The 22,761-nt window shown below is 34.2% G+C and overlaps 1 protein-coding gene across 1 annotated transcript in view; it reads left to right on the top strand.

The window, feature by feature from the left end:
* The window catches only part of LOC150087903 (hemicentin-1-like), a 1,496,027-nt gene that overhangs the window by 1,409,058 nt on the left and 64,208 nt on the right, over positions 1-22,761 (top strand). Inside the window, exons 75-77 of the mRNA XM_090369959.1 lie at positions 2,080-2,208; positions 11,843-11,965; positions 18,827-18,997. Coding sequence (XP_090226085.1) covers positions 2,080-2,208; positions 11,843-11,965; positions 18,827-18,997 — 423 coding nt within the window. The remainder of the gene's footprint in view (positions 1-2,079; positions 2,209-11,842; positions 11,966-18,826; positions 18,998-22,761) is intronic.

The following is a 22,761-nucleotide window of genomic DNA, read 5'->3' as shown; positions in this document are numbered from 1 at the left end:
AAAATGTTTACAAGCAACAAAAGCATTTCGAAGACGGCTAAAACTTCAGCCGAGCAAAGATATCTGTGATCGATTATTATGGTATGAAAATGATGTAAAACTGTGCACTCCAGGAAGTTTTTTGTTACTTCACTTAGAATTTCCAACTGCAGACATAATGACTGTGAAGCTATATAATACTTGTCGAGCAACTCAAAAATGATGCAATTCCAACATTTTGGAAGAGCAACAGTTTTGTTTATCCTGCTATTCCACCTCATCCGCCTCAATTGGATCTAGTGACCAAGTGACTCAGTTCTCCTCGTAACAGGAGTATCTCACCTTCCTCCCCACACTGGTTGGAAAAGGCCCAGGTTCAAATCCCATCAATGGTATAAGGACTTTTATGGACTTTTTCACTCTGTGACTTGCTATCTCAGGCGTAGATAGCAAGGTGGGCATATGCATTAACTTTCCGGGTGACCCTAATGTAATGCAGTAGAACTTTGGTTATCCAGAATAATTTGAAAGGCTGATTTTTCTTTTACTTTATAGTAGTATTTGAGACAAATGTTTATTATGCTACGAGAATATTTCTATCTGTTTTTTACATTGTATATCTGGTGAAATGTTGGATTAGGACTAATGGGTTTTCTCGGAAACCACAATTGATAGAATTTAGTCATTCACTTCTGTGAGCCCAATTTTCCGCGACATATTTTGTTCTCTTCATTTCATATTATGTTTAGTTTAGTTCCAGATTCAGTAAGAATAATATCAACCCAAAACTGTGCAATTTATTATTTTTCCCGGTAAAATGTCAACGAAAAGAAACAGCACTGAAATTGGCAAAGCAGGAAGAATGTGATATAATCAAATTGATATTATTAAGGAACTTGAGAGATTTAGCAGCTTAAAAAAAAGTCACAACAAACAAAAAAATTTGCAGTAAATTATCTATCTGAATATACATATGTAAATGTGTGAATTTTTAATGGAATACCTGTTATCTTAATAGTTGTCTTTTTCTTTTACCTTAATACATTATAATAGAATTTATTTATTTTTACCCTACATTTGATTATCTTGAAAATTTTGCTATCTGACATTAATTGTTCTGGATAACTGGTGCTCTACTGTAGTTTAGTTTTTTAAATGATACCAACTCAGTCACTAACATTAATTCAGTAGAGCAAGTAGCGAGCATGAGCATAAAACATTACATTATTCATAACTTCGGTTCTAGCTGTTCGATTTTGAATTTTTAAACGGTTTTGATTTTCGTCAAAGATATTTTCACATAAAATAAAATATCTTTCATCCGTACAAGGTACACGTACAGTTTTTTTTTTTTTACACACATTTTTAGAACTTTGAAATTGTATAGAACTGAATATCTTTAAAAAAAATTTTAAAAATGCAGCTTGTTTTTATCCCAAAATCAATCATACATCTGTAAAATAGCCTGGATCTGCCTATATTCAGATATTAGTTGACTTTTGCTATCACAGAGTGCATACATATGCAATCGTAATTTATCCTGTATTTAATTTATTATTGATCTGTATTGCATCCATTATATTAGTCAAGAATTTTGAGTATTCAGTGTTCTAACCTTCCTCGTTGGAAATAGGCCTACAATTATTATTTTTGCATGATCAGCTATTATATTTAACACTTAAACACATGCAACACATATTAAATGATTTCTTATGCAATTATAATCCTATTCTAATTAAAATGCTAATGAAACTTAATATGAAGAAGCACATCCATTACAAAAAATTATTGCAGTAATCTTATCCAGAATGTAACCTAGCCTTATATTATTCCAGTAACACATTAATCACCTAACTCAAAGGAAACTTATATACACAGATGAAAATTAGCAACCTTTTGTTCATCAACAAATCTGTATCTAAATATACTTATTAAAAAAACAAAATGAGTAATTTATATTATTTTATAAGGAATGAAAAATCCTTATTTTAATAAACTTTTTAAGATATGATAGAAATGTATAAAATCAAAAACCTCAGAATTTTATCATTTTTAATTAATGGTGCATTTTTCTTATTTTTGTATTTATGATGAACATAGATATAGATGAATGTGAGTTTGCTGTGAATCATTGTCATTACTCTCAAACATGCATAAACACGTATGGAAGTTATCGCTGTTCGTGTCCACGTGGATTTTATTCTGAAGGCCCCAGCAAAGCTTGTCAAGGTAATCATAAGAGATAAATTTTGTTCTAGGTGGAATTTATTAAGCATATGTTGTTTAAATTAGTTAAGGAACAGGGCTTTTATCATAGGCTTTGAAATAATTAGATAATAGATGGTTGACTACATTCAATTTTTCTGCTATGCTGATGGAAGGGGGATTCATTATTCAGTTAAAAACAATATTAGTAATTTTAGGTAAACTAATAACAGTGCCCTTTTTAAAGTGAGTGTAAGCCCATTGCTGTTACCAGAATGAACAGATCACATCTCCAATATGGCAAAAAGAAAATTAAAATGCAGAAAAGCATCTGTGTTCTAATTATCATATAAAACAATTTTAAGTGATATGCTGTTAATAACCAAATATTTCTATAATGCAGAATTAAAAATATATGCACATTATGTTTATTCCATTCTTTACTTCCTATATTTGTTGACCTCCTTTTGACTGGAATTTGTATCTGTTCTTTGACTAAGTAAAGATTTAGGTTCAAGATTTAGACCTAAATGGATGTCAGATGAAGTAATGAGACTCATGGCAGAGAAGGAAAATGCATGGGATGCATATAAATTATCTGGAGGCACAGATGCCTATGGTAGATATAAGCTAGTCTGTAATCAAATCACAAAGGAGGTTAGGCAAGCAAAGGATGCAAAGAAAAACAGTAAAGACTTTTTTACTTATGCAAATTCTAGAGGAAGGGATGAATCAGATTGGTTCAATCGATATCAATGTTTTGATTGTTGATGAGCCTGCTAAGGTAGCTGAAAAACTGAATGAATATTTTGCATTTATATTCACAAAAGAGGAGAGGGTCAGATGTTTATCAAACTCTAACAAGGAGTTAAATGATTTTGTAATAACTGAAAGCAAAGTGGAGGAGAAATTGTTGAAGTTAAACATAAGAAAGGCACCTGGGGTGGATGGGATCCAGTTATAATAAAGGAGGCAGCAAAGGAAGTAAGCAAGACTTTGGCCATGATTATGAAGGCATCCTTGGACTCATGGGAGGTCCTCACAGACTGGAGATGTGCAAATGTATCCCCAATTCACAAAGGGAAATCAAAAGGTGACATGAGTAATTACAGACCTGTTATTTTAACTTCTGTTCTGGGTAAAATAATGGAATCACTGGTTAAAGAAGCACTGCAGGATCATCTAGACAAGATTGCAGTTATAGTTGAGACACAGTATGGGTTTTTTTTAAGGTGAAGTCTTGTCTTACCAATTTGATTGGATACTATGATGTGGTCACAGAGGAACTGGATGCAAAAAAAATAATTTTGATATCATATACGTGAATTTTAGGAAAGCTTTTGATAATGTTGCACATGGAAGACTGCTGTACAAGTTGGAGTAGTATAGCATTAAGTTGCTACTATGGATAAAGGGATGGTTGAGTAGGAGAAAACAGAGAGTGATAATTAATGGACACTGCTCTTCGTGGATAATGTTATTAGTGGTGTCCCCCAGGGGTCCGTGTTAGGCACATTGTTATTTTCTGTATTTATCAATGATATTGATGAAGGTATATTCAAGCTTAATGTTCAAGTTTGCAGATGATACGAAGGTTGGTAGGATTGTTAATGACAGTAAAGACAAAGTATGCTGCTTCAACAGGATCTGGAGAAGTTGGGCAGATGGGCTGAGAGGTGGCAACTGAAGTTTAACATTGACAAATACAAAGTTCTGTGTATGGGTAGCAGTAACCCCAGAGTAGCATACCAACTGTGCATTACTACACTCAGGGTAGTGGAGAATGAAAAAAACCTGGGGGTGATTGAGCAGTCAGATATGAAGTTTTCTGACAGTGCAAACAGGCTGCAAGAGTAGCTCGTGGGGTTTTGTCAATGATATAAAGGAATTTTGCTAGCAGGGATAAGGAGGTGATTATCCCTTTCTTTAAGGCAATGTTTAGGCCTTGCCTTGCATACAGGTGTAGAGGTGTAGAGGCCGCATTTTAGGAAAGATGTAGAATTGCTAGAATGAGTACAGAGAAGGACAACAAGATTGGTGAGAGGTACAAAGGGGTCCTCTTACCAAGAAAGGCTCAGGTTCTGCAAATTGCAGAGTCTGGAGCTATGCACCTGACTCTGCAATTTGCAGAGTCAGGTGCATAGAATGAATGGTGTGAGCAAGCTCAATGCTGATGGGATTCTTCTTCTTGCTCAGATTCTGCACCTGAGGAGGCATAAATTCAAATTGAGGAAAGACAGTCATAGAATAGATATGCAAAATTTGCCTTTAGCCAGTGGGTAGTTGATTGCTGGAACACACTTTCATCTGTCGTTTTGAAAATTGACAGTGAAAAGTTAGTCTAAACTAGACTAACTTTTGGAATGAATGAATGGGTGAAATGGGAAGGGTTTTTATTTATTTATTTATTTATTTATTTATTTTTATTTTTTTTTTTTTTGGCTAATGCTATATAAGCTTACTTTCTTGCATCATATTCCTCTACTAATGCTAATGCTAACTTACCAAACAAACTAGTTTGCCGCTACCAAAGTTTCTCCCTGCATTCTCAGTTAACAGATGGTGCTTGCTATCGGTAAGAGCAGTAGAAGTCAAGAATAATATTTATTGATTGACATGTAATGATTAGTTTTTTTCTCATTGTTAAAAGCAGATTATTGGAATTCATGAGTGCTTTCTCTGTTAAAAAACCATATTACTGATTTATTTTTACATTTTTAAGGTTAGGTTTCCTAACCTTAAAAAGGTTAAGTTAGAAAAAAAGGAAAATGTTTACCGGTTTCAGCTAAATTCAGAACAGGGATGGCACTCCAGGCTATCTCTGTTTTTAATAGACTTTCATTTTTGGCTAGTGAAAAAAGGTTAGGTTAGTTTACACCACTAATTCAGGTGGATTCAAACAGGCTAGTGATAAAAGGTTAGGTTATGTTATGATGGATTGTGCACCCTATTCTGAAGTTTTAACTAGGTTTCTTTATTTTTCATTATATTTTCTAACCTGACCTTAAATGTTAGGTTAGAAATTAATAGGAAAAGGTTTCCCTACATTAGGTTAGGAAATGATAGGAAATGAAAGAAAGATTCTTTATATATGTCCCATAACATCAATCACTTAATGCTATGATGTTATCATCTGTTGTGTTCACGCATCAATCATTATATTGTCTGTCATGCCTACGTGTCAATCAGTATATCATTCTCGACTTCTACTGCCACTACTGATAACATGTACCATGTGCTTACTGAGAATTCAGGAGAAACTGCAGTGTTGACTTTCTTTACTTTGCCTGCTGTTTTTCTGATGATAATACAATACATTTCACTTTCCAGTCTCAAATATCTACTACCAATTCCTTAAATACTGATTTATAAATAATTATTTAGTGGATGGGTGGGTGGGTAAGGTATTCCTTTGAAAACACAGTTCTATCTTATTTCTGAAAAAAGGGAGTCTGCTGCTCCCATGCTTATTTTCAGCAATACTCACATTACATCTAACCTTTCTTGGTTTAAGTCTATCACAAATATTACTTACACTATTTTTTTTTTTTTTTATTATATTAGGTGGTTCCAGCCACCACCTGTTTACAATACCACCACCCGTTTACAACCCCACCACCTGTTTACAATATTGTGTAGATGTCATACAAATACAGATTAATAGTATCATTGGTTATGCTACTGGACACATCAATTAGCCAGCAGCACAATTGAGAAAACTAAGCTTTCTCTTTTGTTTTCAGCATTACATTTAATCTAAACAGCTGTTAACTCTATCAATCACAAATTCTCTCTTCTATGAAATATTGTTCCTAGAACCTCTCTAAAACTCCTTGTCTTTGTCCAAAACAGAGCAGTTAGTTCAATCAATTATCCCTCACTTATAAAATCATTCCACTTCATATCACACAATTATTTAGTTTCTTTTGCATTTCTTTTACATATATTTTCATGGGCACTGTTCTAAATAACCACCTGAAATTTCATTCCAGTCCAATCCATACATACAAATCAGCTAGTCAGTATTCACAGTTCAGCTCTAATGTCACCAAGTTAACTTTTCTTCTCTCTATTTCTCCCTTCTATTTCTGTTTTTTACAATGGATAAAGGGATGGTTGAATGGGAGACTACAGAGAGTGGTAATGAATGGACACTGCTCTTTGTGGACAAATGTTATTAGTGGAGTTCCCCAGGGTTTGGTATTGGGCCCATTGTCGTTTTGTATATTTATCAATGATATTGATGAAGGTATATCAGGTTTAATGTCTCAGTTTGCAGATGATACAAAGGTTAGCAGGGTTGTTAACAACAGTAAAGACAGTATGCTACTCCAACTGGATCTAGATAAGTTGGGAAAATGGGCTGAGAAGTGGCAACTGAAGTTTAACATTGACAAATGCAAAGTACTGCATATTGGTAGCAATAACCGAAGAGAAACATACCAACTGTGTGGTACTACACTCAGGGAAGTAGAAAGTGAAAAAGACCTGGGGTATAATTGTATAGTCAAATATGAAGTTTGCTGAGCAGTGCAGACGGGCGGCTAGGTCAGGTCATGGAGTCTTGTCAATGATATATAGGAATTTTGCTAGCAGGGACCAGGGAGGTGATTATCCCGTTATACAAGGCAATGGTCAGGCCACACCTAGAGTACTGTGTACAGGTCTGGAGGCTCATTTTAGGAAGAATGTAGAGTTACTAGAATGAGTACAAAGAAGGGCAACAAGATTGGTGAGGGGAACAAATTGGTGCTCTTACCAAGAAAGGCTCAAGTTCTGCAAATTGTAGCACTGCTGGAGAGTAGGCACAGTTTCAAATTGAGTAAAGATAGTTATAGAATAGATGTGCAGAAATTTGCCTTTAGCCAGTGAGTAGTTGATTGGTGGAACAGGCTTCCACCTTTTGTTGTGGAAGCTAATAGCCTACATAAATTTAAGGGTGAGCTGGACAGTATTTGGAACAAATGGAGGGGCGAAATGGGAGGGGTTTTTTTGGCCGATTCTGGATAAGCTTGCTTTCTTTAATCGTATGCTAATGGAGGTCAGCAACTTAAATAAGTTCAAGGCAGAACTAGACAAACATTTAGAGTGAATGGATGGCTGAAATGGGAAGGGTGTTTTTTTTTTTTTTTTTTTTTGCTGATGCTATATAAGCGTGGTTTTTTGCATTATATGCCCTACTAATGCTAGTGCTAACTTCCAGGCTATACCCAGTTGTTGTTGTTGTTGTTGTTATTTGGTTTTTAGGAGCATTAGCAACTAAGGCCATATTGCTCCGGGATATGCAGTGGTCATTCCCTGACCTTTCTGCATCCTCCGTATTTGGTGGTCACGGGCTCAAACCACGGTCTAATCAAGAAGCGTGTGCTACACACTGCTATTCCTGCCCACCTGGCTATGGAGGCACTTTCTATATCCGGTATTACACTGCTATAATTTCAATAACATTTTGTATTTGTGGTTACCAAAAAATAAATAAAAAATAAAAACATCTTCACACCCACTAATAGAGGTCTTCCCTTAGTATTAGTGTATGTTTTTTAAGAAAATACACTGTATTTTGCATTAAGGCATAAAAGTAACAAGAAACATATTACATGGTTTGTCTGGTTATACTTTTGTTTTCCTGAAATGCAACTGTATATAGAGCCCTTCAGTTATAAAAAGAAAAAAATACATTTTTAACAGTAATACTAACAAGAAAGTTGCACATTCCAAGGTATAGTTCTAGGCAGTGGCTTTCTAATATTGGTATAAAGAAACAATGTGCTTTTCTTGTCTTTGTTTTTTTTTTTTTTTTTTGTGCAGATTCATTTTAATGAGTATAATCCATTGTTGAGTATAATCCATAATGAGTATAATCCATAATATAATCCATTGTTGAGTAAATAAATTACATAAAAATCATAGCATAATTAATTGAACAATGAAAAATATGCACTTTAGTCAAGGCTTAAATAAAACCGGCACTCACCCCATGATCCGTTTATTTGCATGAATTAAATAAAAAAAGGAGGTATGGGAAGGCCTCAGATTAAAAACTAAAATCATAAGTTAAAAATCTTGGGTTAAAATTAAGCTCAGTGGAGGAAGAGGTGCACTGCATCATCCTCTAGTTGTCAGTTTTAAAACATAAAACTGTAAAGTTATGATTAAATGAGAATAAGGCCAATGGTCGTGAATGATGGACTTTCATTAAAAACATCTTCAGTTGGCACTAAGGTAATGAAGGATAGAGAATCGGCGTGAACTTTAAGTACCCAAAATGTTTTGCTGAACTGTGGTATTTTAATGTGTGCAAGATTCCAAATTAGGGAAAGGGATGCCGGAAGTTTGGTGTTGAGGATGTCAAGGTTGGTGTTATGCCGGCACCATTCTATTATGAGAGTTTTGTATTGAAGGAGCTTGTTGCTTGAATTTAATTTAATGATGGTAATTGCAGCATGAACTAAGGGGTTATAGTTGTGAGTATGCATGTGTTGAGAGAGCTCGGTGTTTCCTTGACATGTTCGGAAACTATTGACATGGTAGTGCATATTTTCCGTCTTAACTTTCGGAATTTTAAGCTCTTGCTATTTTTAATTATAGTCATTGAACAGTGTATTGACACCCTATTTTTTCTGCTGTGCACTCATTGTACCAAACCATGTTATTTTCGTCTGTCAATCGGTTATTTTTATATTTAACGCATAAGCTCCCCCTTGATGATTAACTACTGGTTATTCACTAAATATTTATCTTATATAATGTTAGAAATTTGCAGATATAGTGTACTGGAAAGAAGCAGAATTTTATTTTTTACTTCAAATGTATATTTATTTCTACTGCAAATTTGCTGGTTTGGTAGCTTATTTGTATCAGCCTTCAGCAGTGTGTAGCAAATTTCAGACATAAAATAGCTCAAGTTGGAAGAGAAGCATACATAACAGAATTGCCAACCTCTAAAACAATTTTTGTGGTCAATGCAGAAAAAATTTATGGACAAGCAAGTTTTTTTTTTACAAATGTATTTTTTTTTTTTTTTTCAATATCAAGCTGACTCAAAAAGGCTTGAGCAACATAAGCCAACATTATTTAAACTGCTTAAATAATGCAGTGCTCATGCTAGTATTTTCTAAGCAGTTGTAATGCTCACACAGAAGCTTTGCCTTTTCAATAAGTAGCCTTAGTAAACATTTGAATTAAATATAATGTATGTTGCACTACTTTCAAACAGTTGACCTCACCAGACATGGCTGTGACAGACTGTTTTGGGACTAACTTGACCCTCATCATAGCTGGTGTTCTCTAGTGACAATACTCAGACAAAATATTTGTAAAGAAGTTGATCAATGTGAACTGCCATGCTGTACGTGAAATTAGAGCTTCAGAGTTATAATATAGTTAATGTTAATGCTATTTTAACATCTTTAAAATAAATAAGAAATTTACCTTTTGACAAGGCCATCTGTTTGTAAGTAGTGCAATTTCTTGTAAAGACGGAGTTTTCATTTTTCTGTTTGCATTAAAACCATAACAATATGTATGAGGGGTATCCTCAGGATGGAGGCCTCCTCAACAAGTCATATTGAGGGAATGGACCATAATCTGCCATGCTGGTCCAGTGTGGATTGGCAAATCAACCATATTTAGCAGTCAGGGGCTTGAACCCTGGTCTACTCAAAGATTGTGTGCTATTGCACTCCTGCTCCTGACCACTCAGCTACAGAGGCCTATTAACACACACACACACACACACACACACACACACACACACCAACCAACCAACCATCCATCCATCCATCCATTGCTCTAACTCTTATGTTTCTTTTGTTAAATAGCTGAATGTGAGAAGAGCGTCATTGTGGATAAAGTTGATATCCATTTTCAAATTCTTGTTTTTGCAAGGCAAACAGCCAAGAAAAGATGGCTGTGGTGTACGGAGATATCTGTCCATTGTACTATGTTGTAAAACATTGGTGGAGACAGTTAAAGTGCAGCCGGAAGAGCGTCCATGATGAGAAACGAAGTGGGGTGGCCCTCCGCATCTCAGACTGTTGAATTTGTGGAGAAAATTGAACAGCTGATTCTCAATGACTGCTGGATAACAATTCAACAGATATTTGCTGAGACTGGGTTATTCTATCAATGAAAAGCATAATCCACAATGATTTGAATATGAATAAGGTCTCAGCATGATGGATTCCTCACTTGCTCACATGTCTTCAAAAAGAAATAAGGCAGGTCTTCTCTGCTGAATTGATTACAATGTGTGACAGTGATCCTGACCTGTGTTTTCTGATTGGTAACTATGGATGAATCAAGGATAGATCACTTTGACCCAGAAATAAAAAAGGTTTTAAAACAATGGAAATGTCCATCATCATCAACTCCCAAAAAAGGTCAGAGTGCAACCATCTGGGTTGTTGTCAGTTTTCTGGGTTGAGATGGGCATTATTTTTACAGATTACCTGAAGAATACCACAATCAATGTGCATTACTACAGCAACTTACTAAAGCAATTACATGGATTAATTAAGGAAAAGATGTGGAATACTCAGTAAAGGCATGCTGTTGCTTCATGACAATGCACCAGCCCACAATACTATTGCAAACACTGATCTTGCATGGAAATTAGGACTCCATATCTTGCCACACCCACCTTATTTACTTGACTTGGCACCTACTGAGTTTTTCCTCTTTCCACAGCTGAAGTCATTTTGCATGGAAAGCATTTTTTAGCAATGCAGAGGTATTTCTGTTACCAAAGCATAGTTTCAAGAGAAAAGTGAAACCTTATACACAAAATTGTATAAGGCAATGCTGCAAAAGATGGGAGAAATGTGTTTCTTTGGTGCTGACTACATAGAGGAGTAATATATCTTCCAAATCTCAACCTCCTAGGACATGTGGAACGTGGTCGGGGGAAAAACTGTTTGATGTCCTCTTTCAGCTTCATCTGTTTTATACCCAAAACAGAGTAGTCCTGCAGACTTCTCATATTTGATTTGTATCTGTTAAAAAAATTAGTTTCAAGCTTTCAAAAATAAGTCAATCCTTCCAGTGTCTGGGCTGGGTAAGTTTTCCCATGTTGATATGCAAAAATTTGCTTTCCATTGATTGTTGAAACAAACTTTCATATAGTGGTATGGTGGGAGTAGTTTGAATAAATTTAAGGAAGCACTAGACAAATTATTAGAGTAGCTGAATAGTAATCTGGGATATACACAACCAGATATAACTTGCTGAGAATACCTACAATTAAAAAAAAAAAAAAAAATGGTGCTGATTTTTGCCAAATGGTTCCCCAACAATTCCATTCTTAGGGTTCTACAATTGCTCACTATCACTTTATTAAATGTATAAGTAAAGCAACTTCTGTAGTGCCTATGGAAATTTCATTATTTCTATAATTTAAAAATCATTGTAGATTCATTTTACTTGTTTAGATAGCTCCTCCTCCTCTTCTCCTTCTCATCTTCATATTTCTGTTATGCACTTCTCATTATAAACTGATCTTAGTTTAATTCTTTTCAACAGATTTATACATTTAATAAGCACAAATTAAATTATATATTTTAGAAAATTTTTGTCACTTAATAATAGACCTCAGTAAATGCAATGCATTTGTACAATGTGTGATGTCTCTTTCATGTATTAGCTGTTTTTTTTCATATAGATGTGAATGAGTGTTTGCAGCTTCCTAATCCATGTTCCTACCAATGCCAAAATTTGAAAGGAGGTTATGAGTGTATTTGTCCTCCAGGACAGAAACAACTGGCAGACAAGAAATCATGTGTTGGTCAGCATTCCTCTTTTAGTTCTGTATTATTAAATTAAACAGACCTCTGTTACGGATATTGTTATTTAATAGTAGAATTTAGCAATTCTGTATATTTCACATTACCTATTATTATTCTTAAGAGATTACTCAAAATAACACTGGCTTATCAATAAGCAATAATGATTTAGTGGTCATTGTCCTCAAAACTACCTGAATATAAGATACAAAGTATGTTGCATAAAACAATGGTTTTGTGCTACAACTTGTGGAATGATAAAATTCCAATGAAATTTTTGGAGGCTAGCATCCCAACACATTAAAAATATATTTTTTTTAATGTATGTTGATCAGCAAAAATTAAATCATGGACTGCAGTGGACCAGGGGCCATAAGCATAAACAATGTTCCAGAATTTTACTTTGTGTTAACATGCTGAATTCAAAATCAAGAATCAGTTTATGAAATTTATTCATGAATAACAGAATTACTGGTGACGAATGTGAACAGTATTGAAAATAAACTTATAAAGAAAGTACTTTGACCTGTGCAAAGTATAGAACAATGTTTATTACTTCTGTTAAAGGAACAAAAACTTATAAAAATTATAACATTCTTATAAAAAATGATCTACTTGACTGATTTTTTAAATAAAATAAGGTCATTCTCAAGAGAGTAGGTCAAATATATAACTGATTACCTTTTCAATGAGCAGATTGAAAGCATGCTTCCATTTTCACTTCAAAATAACACTGACTTATTATTTCTAATCATGAAATAGAAATTGTATCTGCAAAAATCTGTACTTATGTGATGAACTCATTGTTTTCTGTAACTGAAAGTAACAAACATTTTCCCATACATCATACAGGCCTGATACTTTCTTTTCAAGTTTATAATTTTTAATTTCATCATGCCATTTAGGAATGATTAAGATTGAAAATGAATATTGAATACAAATCATTATTAAAATTATTGGTATGTCACTGTTATTTAAATTTTTTTTAAATAAAAACAGACATATTACAAATGCTTAATTATTGCTTAAATATTCTTCTACATAGACATGCATTTTAAATTATTATATTTGGCTGAATTCTGCTGAATAAAGACATATTAGTGTGTGAGCATACGGTAAAATCCTGTTATAACAAATTTCTTGGAGATGCACAAATCATTTTGTTGCACCAGAAATTCTTTCTAATGAATATCAATTATTTTTAAAGAATCATTACAGGTAGATCCCATTTTACAATGGTCCATTTTATGACTTTTCACATTAACAATTGTTTCAAAATATTACTTGAAAAATTGAAAATAACAAAAAAATCACAACTCAGTAACACGTTGCAGCAGCACCTGCAAGTCCAAACATGCACTAGGCATTTCTTTTGTTTTTCGTGGTTTATTGTGGTTGGAATGATAGCTATGCCAAGAGTTATTATTATTAATAGCCATATGGTGCAAGGAAGCCTGAGGCTTATGCTACACCAGGAAAAAAAAAATTCCCAAGTTACCCTGAGAGAGAGAGAGAGAGAGAGAGAGAGAGAGTCAAAAGTAGAAGGGAATTACCAAGAAAGAGAAGAATGATGATATCCAGCTCAGGACCCTGGGTGTGCCAAGCCCATACTCACCAGATGTGAGCCCCCGGGGTTCTTTGTTTACATTCAGTGTGCCATGTTCATTTCATTGTGAATTTTTCCTCAATTGTTAACAGGTTACACAGTGTTATTTCTCATTAATAATAATCTTTGTGTAACCATGAGCTCTAAGCGTACGGCAGTTTCTGTACTGGGGGGCAAAAGAGTGTAAAACACTAATAATTAAGGAGAAAATGGATGTGATTGTCACATGGAGTCTGCTGAATATCGGTTGGATGTGTGTAAAGTGTTGAGTTTAGCACCTTCTACTGTATCAACGATTATGAACAATGTTGATAAAATAAAGTGCACACACACACACAGGGATAACAAGTGTGTCATCCTCCAGAGCAACTTATTCATGCAGTGAGATAATGGAAGAAATGGAGAAATTGTTAGTGTTGTGGGTTGATGATATGAACAAAAATAACATTCCTGTTTCACAGGTGGTAATTCTGGACAAGGCAAAGTCGTTATTTGACAAAATATGTGAGTCTGGTAGCACTGAAACATTTATGGCCAGCAAAGGGTGGTTTCATCAGTTTAAAAACTGTTGTAAAATTCACAATGTGAAAGTGTCTCGTGAGGCTGCTAATGCTGACGTTGCAGTGGTGGAAGAGTATCCTTCCGAATTTAAACGCTTAATAGACGAAAGCAACTACCACCCTGATGTAGTTTTTAATGTGGACAAAATGGGTAGTGGAGTCATCACTTGAATAAATACGTACTTAAGTGATGACTCCACAGGACCAAACTAAAATTTTATTTTATTAATTATTTTATATATAAGTATTAATAAAACATGTGCATTAAATGTTTAAAATATTTAATTATTTATAAAGAACAGAAATATTAGTGCATACTTGGAAAAATTTTGGGAATTTTGGAACCTATCTCATTCAATTACAGTATAATTTGGTCTTGTTTTACGACTTCTCATTTATGACCCTGTTTTGCTGGAACCTAACCATGTTGTAAAACTGGTCCTACCTGTATTTGCATAAATAAATTCAGCAGCACTTTATTATATATATATAAAGTAGTAAATTTTGCTTTACTGATATTAACTTTAAAATTGAAAATAAATAAATAAAATGATGAAATACATATATTACAAAAGTAAAAATATTTTGTTCAGAGTAGTATTTTGAAAGAATATATTTATAAGAAATACCAAATTCAGAAATATGGTACAGGGAATGCAATTTATTCTTGCTTTTCACAACTTATTATATTATTGGTTAAATTTTGTTTTTAACATTTAATTTTTCTCATACTGTATTAATACAAAAATTCAGTTTTTAGTACAATTTAAATTACATGGTCACTACCATAAAAAAAAGTGTGTAATCATCCAAAAAAAGGTGGAAAAGAGTAAATTGTGTGATAATGAATTCTTTCACCACTTATTTACTTATCCTTTAAAAAAAAAGTTTTTTTTTTTTTTTTCTTCAAGCAGATGCTTCCATTGCTGGTTTTACAATATGGGAAAACAATGCTATTCATAATTTTCCAATAAAATATTTTTTTCATTAAACCTAGTACATTTTAAGCATGGGTGGACTTTGAAATTAATTTGTTATACTAAATTTTTCATCAAAACTATATTGTTCAAATGAGATATACAAAGTATTAATAATAAAGAAAGTCGGCTGGGACCTATAAATATTTTTTATAGTGAAATTTTTGTTAAAATAATATTTATTGTAACAGGATTTTACTGTACTAGATAACACTATATAAGGATGCATTTTATTAAAATATATATTTGTAATGCAACTTCATCAGTGGAAATGATGGAAAACTAAGTAAGGTAAAAAACAGCAATTATAAAATATATTAAGTCACATAGACATGTCGCATGCCATTTTTGCACAGATTTGATGAAGACAGTGTTATCTGTTTTTGCTGATTAATGAGTTATATTTCTTATTTTCAGGAATTTTATTAATAAAAAAGTATATATGAGGTGGAGCAATAAATTTACCAGACTGCTTTACTGTTAATTAAACTACTTTTTCATTAAACCTAGTACATTTTAAGCATAGGTGGACTTTGAAATTAATTTGTTGTACCAAATTTAAAAAGAGCTTAAAATTTTGTTGTACTAAAAAGAGCCTTCCATAACTCTTTTCAGACACTTTTAGCATGGTGTAATTAGTGCATTTTCAATCAGATTGTGATTACTTTGAATAAAAATAAAACCATTTTAAGTTTCTTTTTAATGCACCAAAGAGACGATGTTCAATTTGTCAATTATGTTTTTCTTTATGTCTTCAACATCCTGAAGCCTCTTTCATTTGAGGGCAGTTTTCACCTTGAGAAAGAGGGAGAAGTCTGCTGGTGCTATATTGGGAGAGTATGGTGGATGGTTGATCTGTACAATGCAATGCCATGTTTCATCAGAAATTTCTTCACAACAAGTGCAGAATGGGTGTGGCCACTGTTGTGCAACAAGGATTAGCTGCCTTTCTCTCAAAATTATAGCCTCACCCAGGAAATTCACTTAAATAGCCTTTGAAGCACCTGTATGTAGAATGCAACATTGACTCTCTCCCCTTCAGGTTCAAATTTTTGTAGAATCACACCATATTTGTCAAAAAACATGATTAGCATTGGTCCTGGACTTCTGTAAAAAAAAAACATTTTGGGCCTTCTTGATGTTTTTGAAGTCCATTACATGCTCTGATGCTTCATCTAAGCATCTGCCAAACTCTGTTCCCATTTCAACAGAGTTTGACAGCTGCTCACTTCTTGGGTCATTGCGAACATCCTTGTCATGAAAATGGTTTGGTTACAGAACTGATATGTGGAAATTTGCACTTTGTTCATTTGAAATTTGTTCATTGTTGGAATGAACTTCCACCTAGTGTTGTGGACATAGGTAGTTTTAATAAATTTAAAAAAGCTGGACAAATTATTGGAGGGAATGGGCAAGTTAAGTTTTTTTTTTTTTTTTTATTGGCTGGTGCTGGTATAAGCTGCGTTTACATGCATAACATTTCCAATACTACTACTATATAAATAATAACACAAACAGCATATCAATCCTTGTCTACTACAGAAAAATCTGTAGGAAGGATAGTTCTGCCTGTTTTAACCTCTTTGAACACTTTCTTCAAGCTGTCTTCTAAATTGCGAACAAAAGCTTCTAACTTAGTCCTAAAGACCTGCACTTACTGTCTGGCTTACTTCAATAATTTTAAAATTATTAAACACATGAAAAAAGACAAAGTATACTGAAAAATTAGTGACCATTTTTATTTGTATAGTACAGTATTGACTGTACTCTGTTTTTGAATGTCAAATTTTACTGTACTGTACTTTAATCAATACTCTACTATATTGTACTGTACTGAGATATAATCAGTTTAATACAATTTTCTGGATTATTTAGTGAATATGTGCCAGATAATTGGGATATAGGTTATCTGGCTCATGGATAAGAGAAAGATAACTCTAATTTATTTTTCCTATTAGGTTTCAGTATCCAATGGTTCATCAACCAGCACCTAATGAAGGCCTTATCCTATTTGTATAGGTACCATTAGGTATTTGCAGCAGTTTATTGTGCTTCAACAAGTCATTGATGACTTTTTTCCTGAAGAAATAAGACAGTAGTGACTATCTTTTCTTTTATTTTCTTTTTCTGTTATTTAATCTTGTTTACCAACAGCATTTCTTTGGAAATAAGTTATTGCCTTTTAGGATTTTTCATCAAAAAAATTTTAGTCAGCAGGTTTTAACTGTTTTTAAAAGAATTAAATTAAGTAGGTTCTCAGTTTACTGTGCTTTTTTTCATAACAATATCTTGTAGCTTCCAATGGTTAGAGTAGTTTGGTTTGTTTGTGTGTGTGTGTTTTTTTTTTTTTTTTTATTACAGCCATGTCGTTGATCCCTTAGGCAAGGAATCTCGATTCAGAGTGCTTTCAGGTAAATTATTTACTCTGTTAGAGGACTGTTTACAGCTCTTTCAAGGCTTTAGACATCCATAAGTTTCTTTTGTTCTAGTTAAATCTTTCATTATTTTATTTTAATTTTTTCTGGTAATCTGTCTTGTTTAACCTTTTTCAAATGTAAATGCTGTTTAGCAGATTGTGTCATAGTAACCATGTTTTTATCTTAAAAACTTTTAGCTATGCAGTGAAGTATTATATTTATATTAAAAGCACAGTTTTGTACTTTTTATGCAATTTCATTGGTCTGGATAACAACTAAGTATGAATTGGCATTGGACTGATTTTTATTTATTTCATTTCATACGCTGATGTAGTTGTGTAAATTTATTCATGAGAAGGGAAATTAAGGCTTTCAAGTAATTGATGATGATTCTGAGATAGTTATGTAGCTAGAGAGATTTACATGGTGAACTGACAAAGGCAGTATATTCATGATATATGGTTAGTTTCTACCCTTCCTTGAAAAAAAAAAAAAAATATATATATAATGTCTAGGAAATAACTAATAACTCATTTGATTGAAAAAGAAAATCAAAAAAGTGATCTCTTTTCCCAACTAGTAGCAAATGACAAATTTACCAAGCTGAAAGAAAATAAAGTGAATGTTCATAGTTCAAAGAATTAAGGTGGACAGTTGCAGTTTTTCCCAGTGAGGTGCTTTCGGTTGTTGAGATTTCTGGAAAAGAGAGGGTTGAGTGCACCTGATTATAACATTATGATCAAAGTACATTTTGGACCATGTTCAGATACTTTTGATAGGCATTTTATATGCATGTAGCTGCTACTCTATTTGTAAAATGTAGAATGTGTTATTGCGCTGCATCATATTGTAATATGCTATTTTATAAATGTTTTCTTGTTCCATCAGAAAAAAAAAACCTTTTTGCTTGTTTACAAGCTGTGATCAAAAGGAATAAAGACAGTAAAACAGCTGTGATCAAAAGGAATAAAGACAGTAAAACAGCTGTGATCAAAAGGAATAAAGACAGTCTTGTTATATATAGATTCTGCACAGTGACTACTCATGACTATTTTTTTTATAAGATGTTTCTGGACTTGTTCCCAGAAGGGTTTATTCTGTTTCATAGATTAACCTACTATTAACTTACTACCTCAAATAAAGGAGTAAAATAATATTTAACCATTTTATATATACTGTAATATAATTTCATGTGTGCCATGGGCAAAATTATTAAAGCCCTTATTTATTTATTCAAAAAAGAAGATTAAAAAAAAACTGATTAATAGTTAACTTAGATTTTCACACTGCTCTTCATCCCCAGGATTTGAATATCTGGATTCCAGCAATTCTCGAGTTTCTCACAGCTCTTACAGCAAGTTGAATTGGCCCAATGAACAGGCTTTGGATCCCAAAACTTTTACAGCCCTGGAACAATTTCAAAAGTTGATTAATTGCCCTCTTGGATTTGTGTTTTATAATGGAGAATGCCAAGGTATATTATTAACTTTTTTTTTTAGCTCCTCTCCCCTTTTCAATTAAGCTTTGGTTCATTTGGGTGAACAAGATGGTTTAATGCATTTCCTATCAATAATTTTTATTTCATTAATGCAGCAAATTCAAGTCGAATATTAATATAAGAAAAGTGAGAGATTTTTTTTGTTCATGTTTCTATTCTTTCCTCCTATTTAAATTCGCCATTCATTATAATTTCTAATTTCAGAGGATGTAGAACAACAGATATTAAAATTACCTCATTAATGTATAGAACTCTGTTTATTCAAAAAATTATATCCTAATATAATATTATCAGGATTCCTATTTGATGTACTTGGAAAATATTGATGTGAAGTAAATATTTCCTTAATATAATATATGAATTATTTTCTTTATTCTGGCCACCAAAATTTATTAAGTGTAATGAAATCCTGACTTAAGCATCATTAGTGTGATGTGAACTTTGATTTTATTAAATTTGTTAGCATATCCAGAAGATTTATTACCCTTCTTACTCTTTTCCTGAACGTGCACGCAAATGAGCATGCAAGCACGTGCATGTGCACGCACGCACACACACACACACACACACACACACACACACAAAATGAAATATATTTTCTGTTTATACTCTGAGATAATTGTATAACATCAACAACGTTTAAAGTATTGAAAGCATAAGAATGTTTGCTTGCCTTATTTTATCATGGTATCATGAGAACTTATACATGTGACACATACAACTCTGTGCTTTGTACACCGACCACTCAACTTGTAGTTGACTAAAAGCACTATTTCACATGCCTTTATTTTATGTAATAAAAATTCTTAACATCCTATTATATCTTGGTATGTATGGTACTAAAATATTTCTGTTACAAACCAATCTGTGCACAATATTCAATTTAGCATATCCATTCAAAAGGCTGCACTTGCATGCCATAGAAGCACTAAAATACGCACCTCAATATTCTAAACGTGTTGTTGCCATTATAATGGAGAAATAGTAACACTGTTTTTTTGATATGTAAAACAATTTCTTATGAACCTTCTTTATTAATTTGAAAAATCTTAAAATTTTTTAAAGGAAAATGGAAACATTGCAATCTATACTATTCATACCGATTCTAAGGAAAAATTTATTGGGGTGGGGGCACAAATTTTGGCTTGTATAAAGACATCAGCTACCACATCAACCACTAACTTCACTCTGATATAGCAGATGCAGAATTTGAATGTGGTGAATACAATGTGTACAGAGAAGGCAGACAGAGGTTGGTCCTTGAGGTTGTCACAGACATTCTCTCAGATATGCCAGACAAGCTGTACTTGCTACCTGGGAGTCTAAAACACTGATGGAACTGATATTCAGGTGACATTCAAGTCAAGTGGACCCAATTTCGGCAAAGTCCGGATGGTCTGTGACAGCCAAATCCTCTGCTTTCACCTTCACGATGGTGGGACTGTTAGTAATCCTGGGTATAACCTCCATGCACAAGTACTGTGGGTGACCACCCAGGTGTGAAGCAAGGTAAGCAGGGGTCGAGGTGTGGCGCCCACACCACATGGAGGAATGCCACCCCTCTGTGTTACCAGGCAATGTAAGGTGTGTTAGATGGTAGATGACTGTGTTAGGTGGTAGATGACTTTCATCAACCAGTGCAATACCACCACTTCGCTTATTAAAGACTTGAAGTGGTGAAACCCGTGTTTAGTCTCCAGAGCTAAGTTCCGGTCAACATCTCTTCCATCGTGCAGTATGACTGATGAATTTTGAGGTTATGATGAACATCAAGGCGAGATCCAATCTTCCTTACATTTCAAGGGTACAGCTCTAAAACAGTGTTCGCAGGCCAGCCGCTAGTTAATACACCAGACTGAACCTATTGGTAACTCTTTAGTAGGCTTCCGGATCAGCTAGTGTATAAGCTTGCTACCTCTACTCTACCAGATAGTGACTGGAGGAAGTCTGAGCAGTGTGTATGCAGGGGGCATTGTTGAGGCCACGTTATATCAAGGATCTGGGTGTATTCTTACCATGTATACGCCATATCCAAAAATTTCATTACTTCATACATCATGTCCCCTCAACTTTTTCTTACTATTGAATACACCATGAATTGTCAAACTAATAGAGTAAGCTTACCTGCAAAAAGATCTAAACCGCCCAAACGCTTCCTAGTTAATTTCACAAATATACATGATCTCAATTCTAATCTCAACAATGTCCATTTCCACTTGCAGTCTGCCAAACCCATGTACTTTTTCTGACAGAATCTCAGTTATCGGTTGATTCAACTACTTCTCATCTCAGTTGCCCAAATTATTCGCTGTATGATTCCTTTTGCCTCAAAGGTGGCACTTATGCATATGTCTGTTTTGATATTCCCTGTCAGAGACTTGGTAATTTGGAATCTCCTCTCTTTTATCTCCTCTGGCTCAAATTCTCTCTACCTCATTGGGTCAAATTCATCTGTTCTCTCTACTGTTCTAACAACTGTTGATGTGGTTACAAAGGAACTGGATGCAAAAAATAATTTTGATATCATATATTTGGATTTCAGGAAAGCTTTTGACACTGTTGTGCATGGAAGACTATTGTACAAATTGGAGCAGAATGGTATTAAGGGTAAGTTGCTACAATGGATAAAAGGATGGTTGAGTGGGAGAAGACAGAGAGTGGTAATTAATGGGTGCTGCTCTTCGTGGACTAATGTTATTGGTGGAGTCCCACAGGGTTCAGTGTTGAGTCCTCTACATTTTTGTATATTTATCAATGATATTGATGAAGGTATATCAGGCTTAGTGTCGAACTTTGCATTTGATACAAAGGTTGGCAGGGTTGTTAATGACAGTAATGGCAGTGTGTTACTGCAACAGGATCTAGATAATTTGGGCAGATGGGCTAAGAAGTGGCAACTGAAGTTTAACCTTGACAAATGCAAAGTACTGGATATGGGTAGAAGTAACCCCAGAGAAACGTACCAACTGTGTGGTACTACACTTAAGGTGGTAGAAAATGAAAGACCTGGGAGTAATTGTGCAGTCAGATATGAAGTTTTCTGAGCAATGTAGACAGGCTGCCAGGGCAGGTCATGGGGTTTTGTCAATGATATATAGGAATTTTCCTAGCAGGGAAAAGGAGGTGATTGTCCCTCTGTATAAGGCAATGGTCAGGCCACGCCTTGAGTACTGCATACAGGTCTGGAGGCCTCATTTTAGGAAGGATGTAGATTTGCTTGAGCGTGTACAGAGAAGGGCAACAAGATTTGTGAGGGGAATGAAGGGATCCTCTTACCAAGAGAGGCTTAAGTTCTGCAAATTGCAGTGGCTGGAAATTAGGCACCTGCGCGGTGATCTGATTGAGGTGTATAAGGCCTTGAATGGATTGAGCACGCTGAATTATGATGGGATCCTTCCACTTGTTCAGATTACGAACCTAAGGGCGCATAAATTCAAATTAAGAAGAGACAGATGTAGAATAGATGTACGGAAATTTGCCTTTAGCCAGCGGGTGGTTAATTGCTGGAACAAACTTCCATCTGTCGTTGTGGAAGTTGATAGGTTAAATAAATTTAAGGAGGAACTGGACAGGCATTTGGAGGGAATGGTGTGGTTTTTTTTTTTTTTTTTGGCTGATGCTGCATAAGCTCATACACTTGCTTTCTTGCATCACATGCCAGTATTACTATTACTATAACTCCACTAATCACTTGGAGCTCTTTGACTTCCTCTCTTTACAACTTGACTTTCTCCAGTCAA

This window comes from Mastigoproctus giganteus, chromosome 3 (genome assembly GCF_048544385.1).
Source record: "Mastigoproctus giganteus isolate SK-2022 chromosome 3, ASM4854438v1, whole genome shotgun sequence".
NCBI classification, from domain to species: domain Eukaryota; kingdom Metazoa; phylum Arthropoda; class Arachnida; order Uropygi; family Thelyphonidae; genus Mastigoproctus; species Mastigoproctus giganteus.
This window is presented reverse-complemented; position numbering and strand designations above follow the sequence as displayed.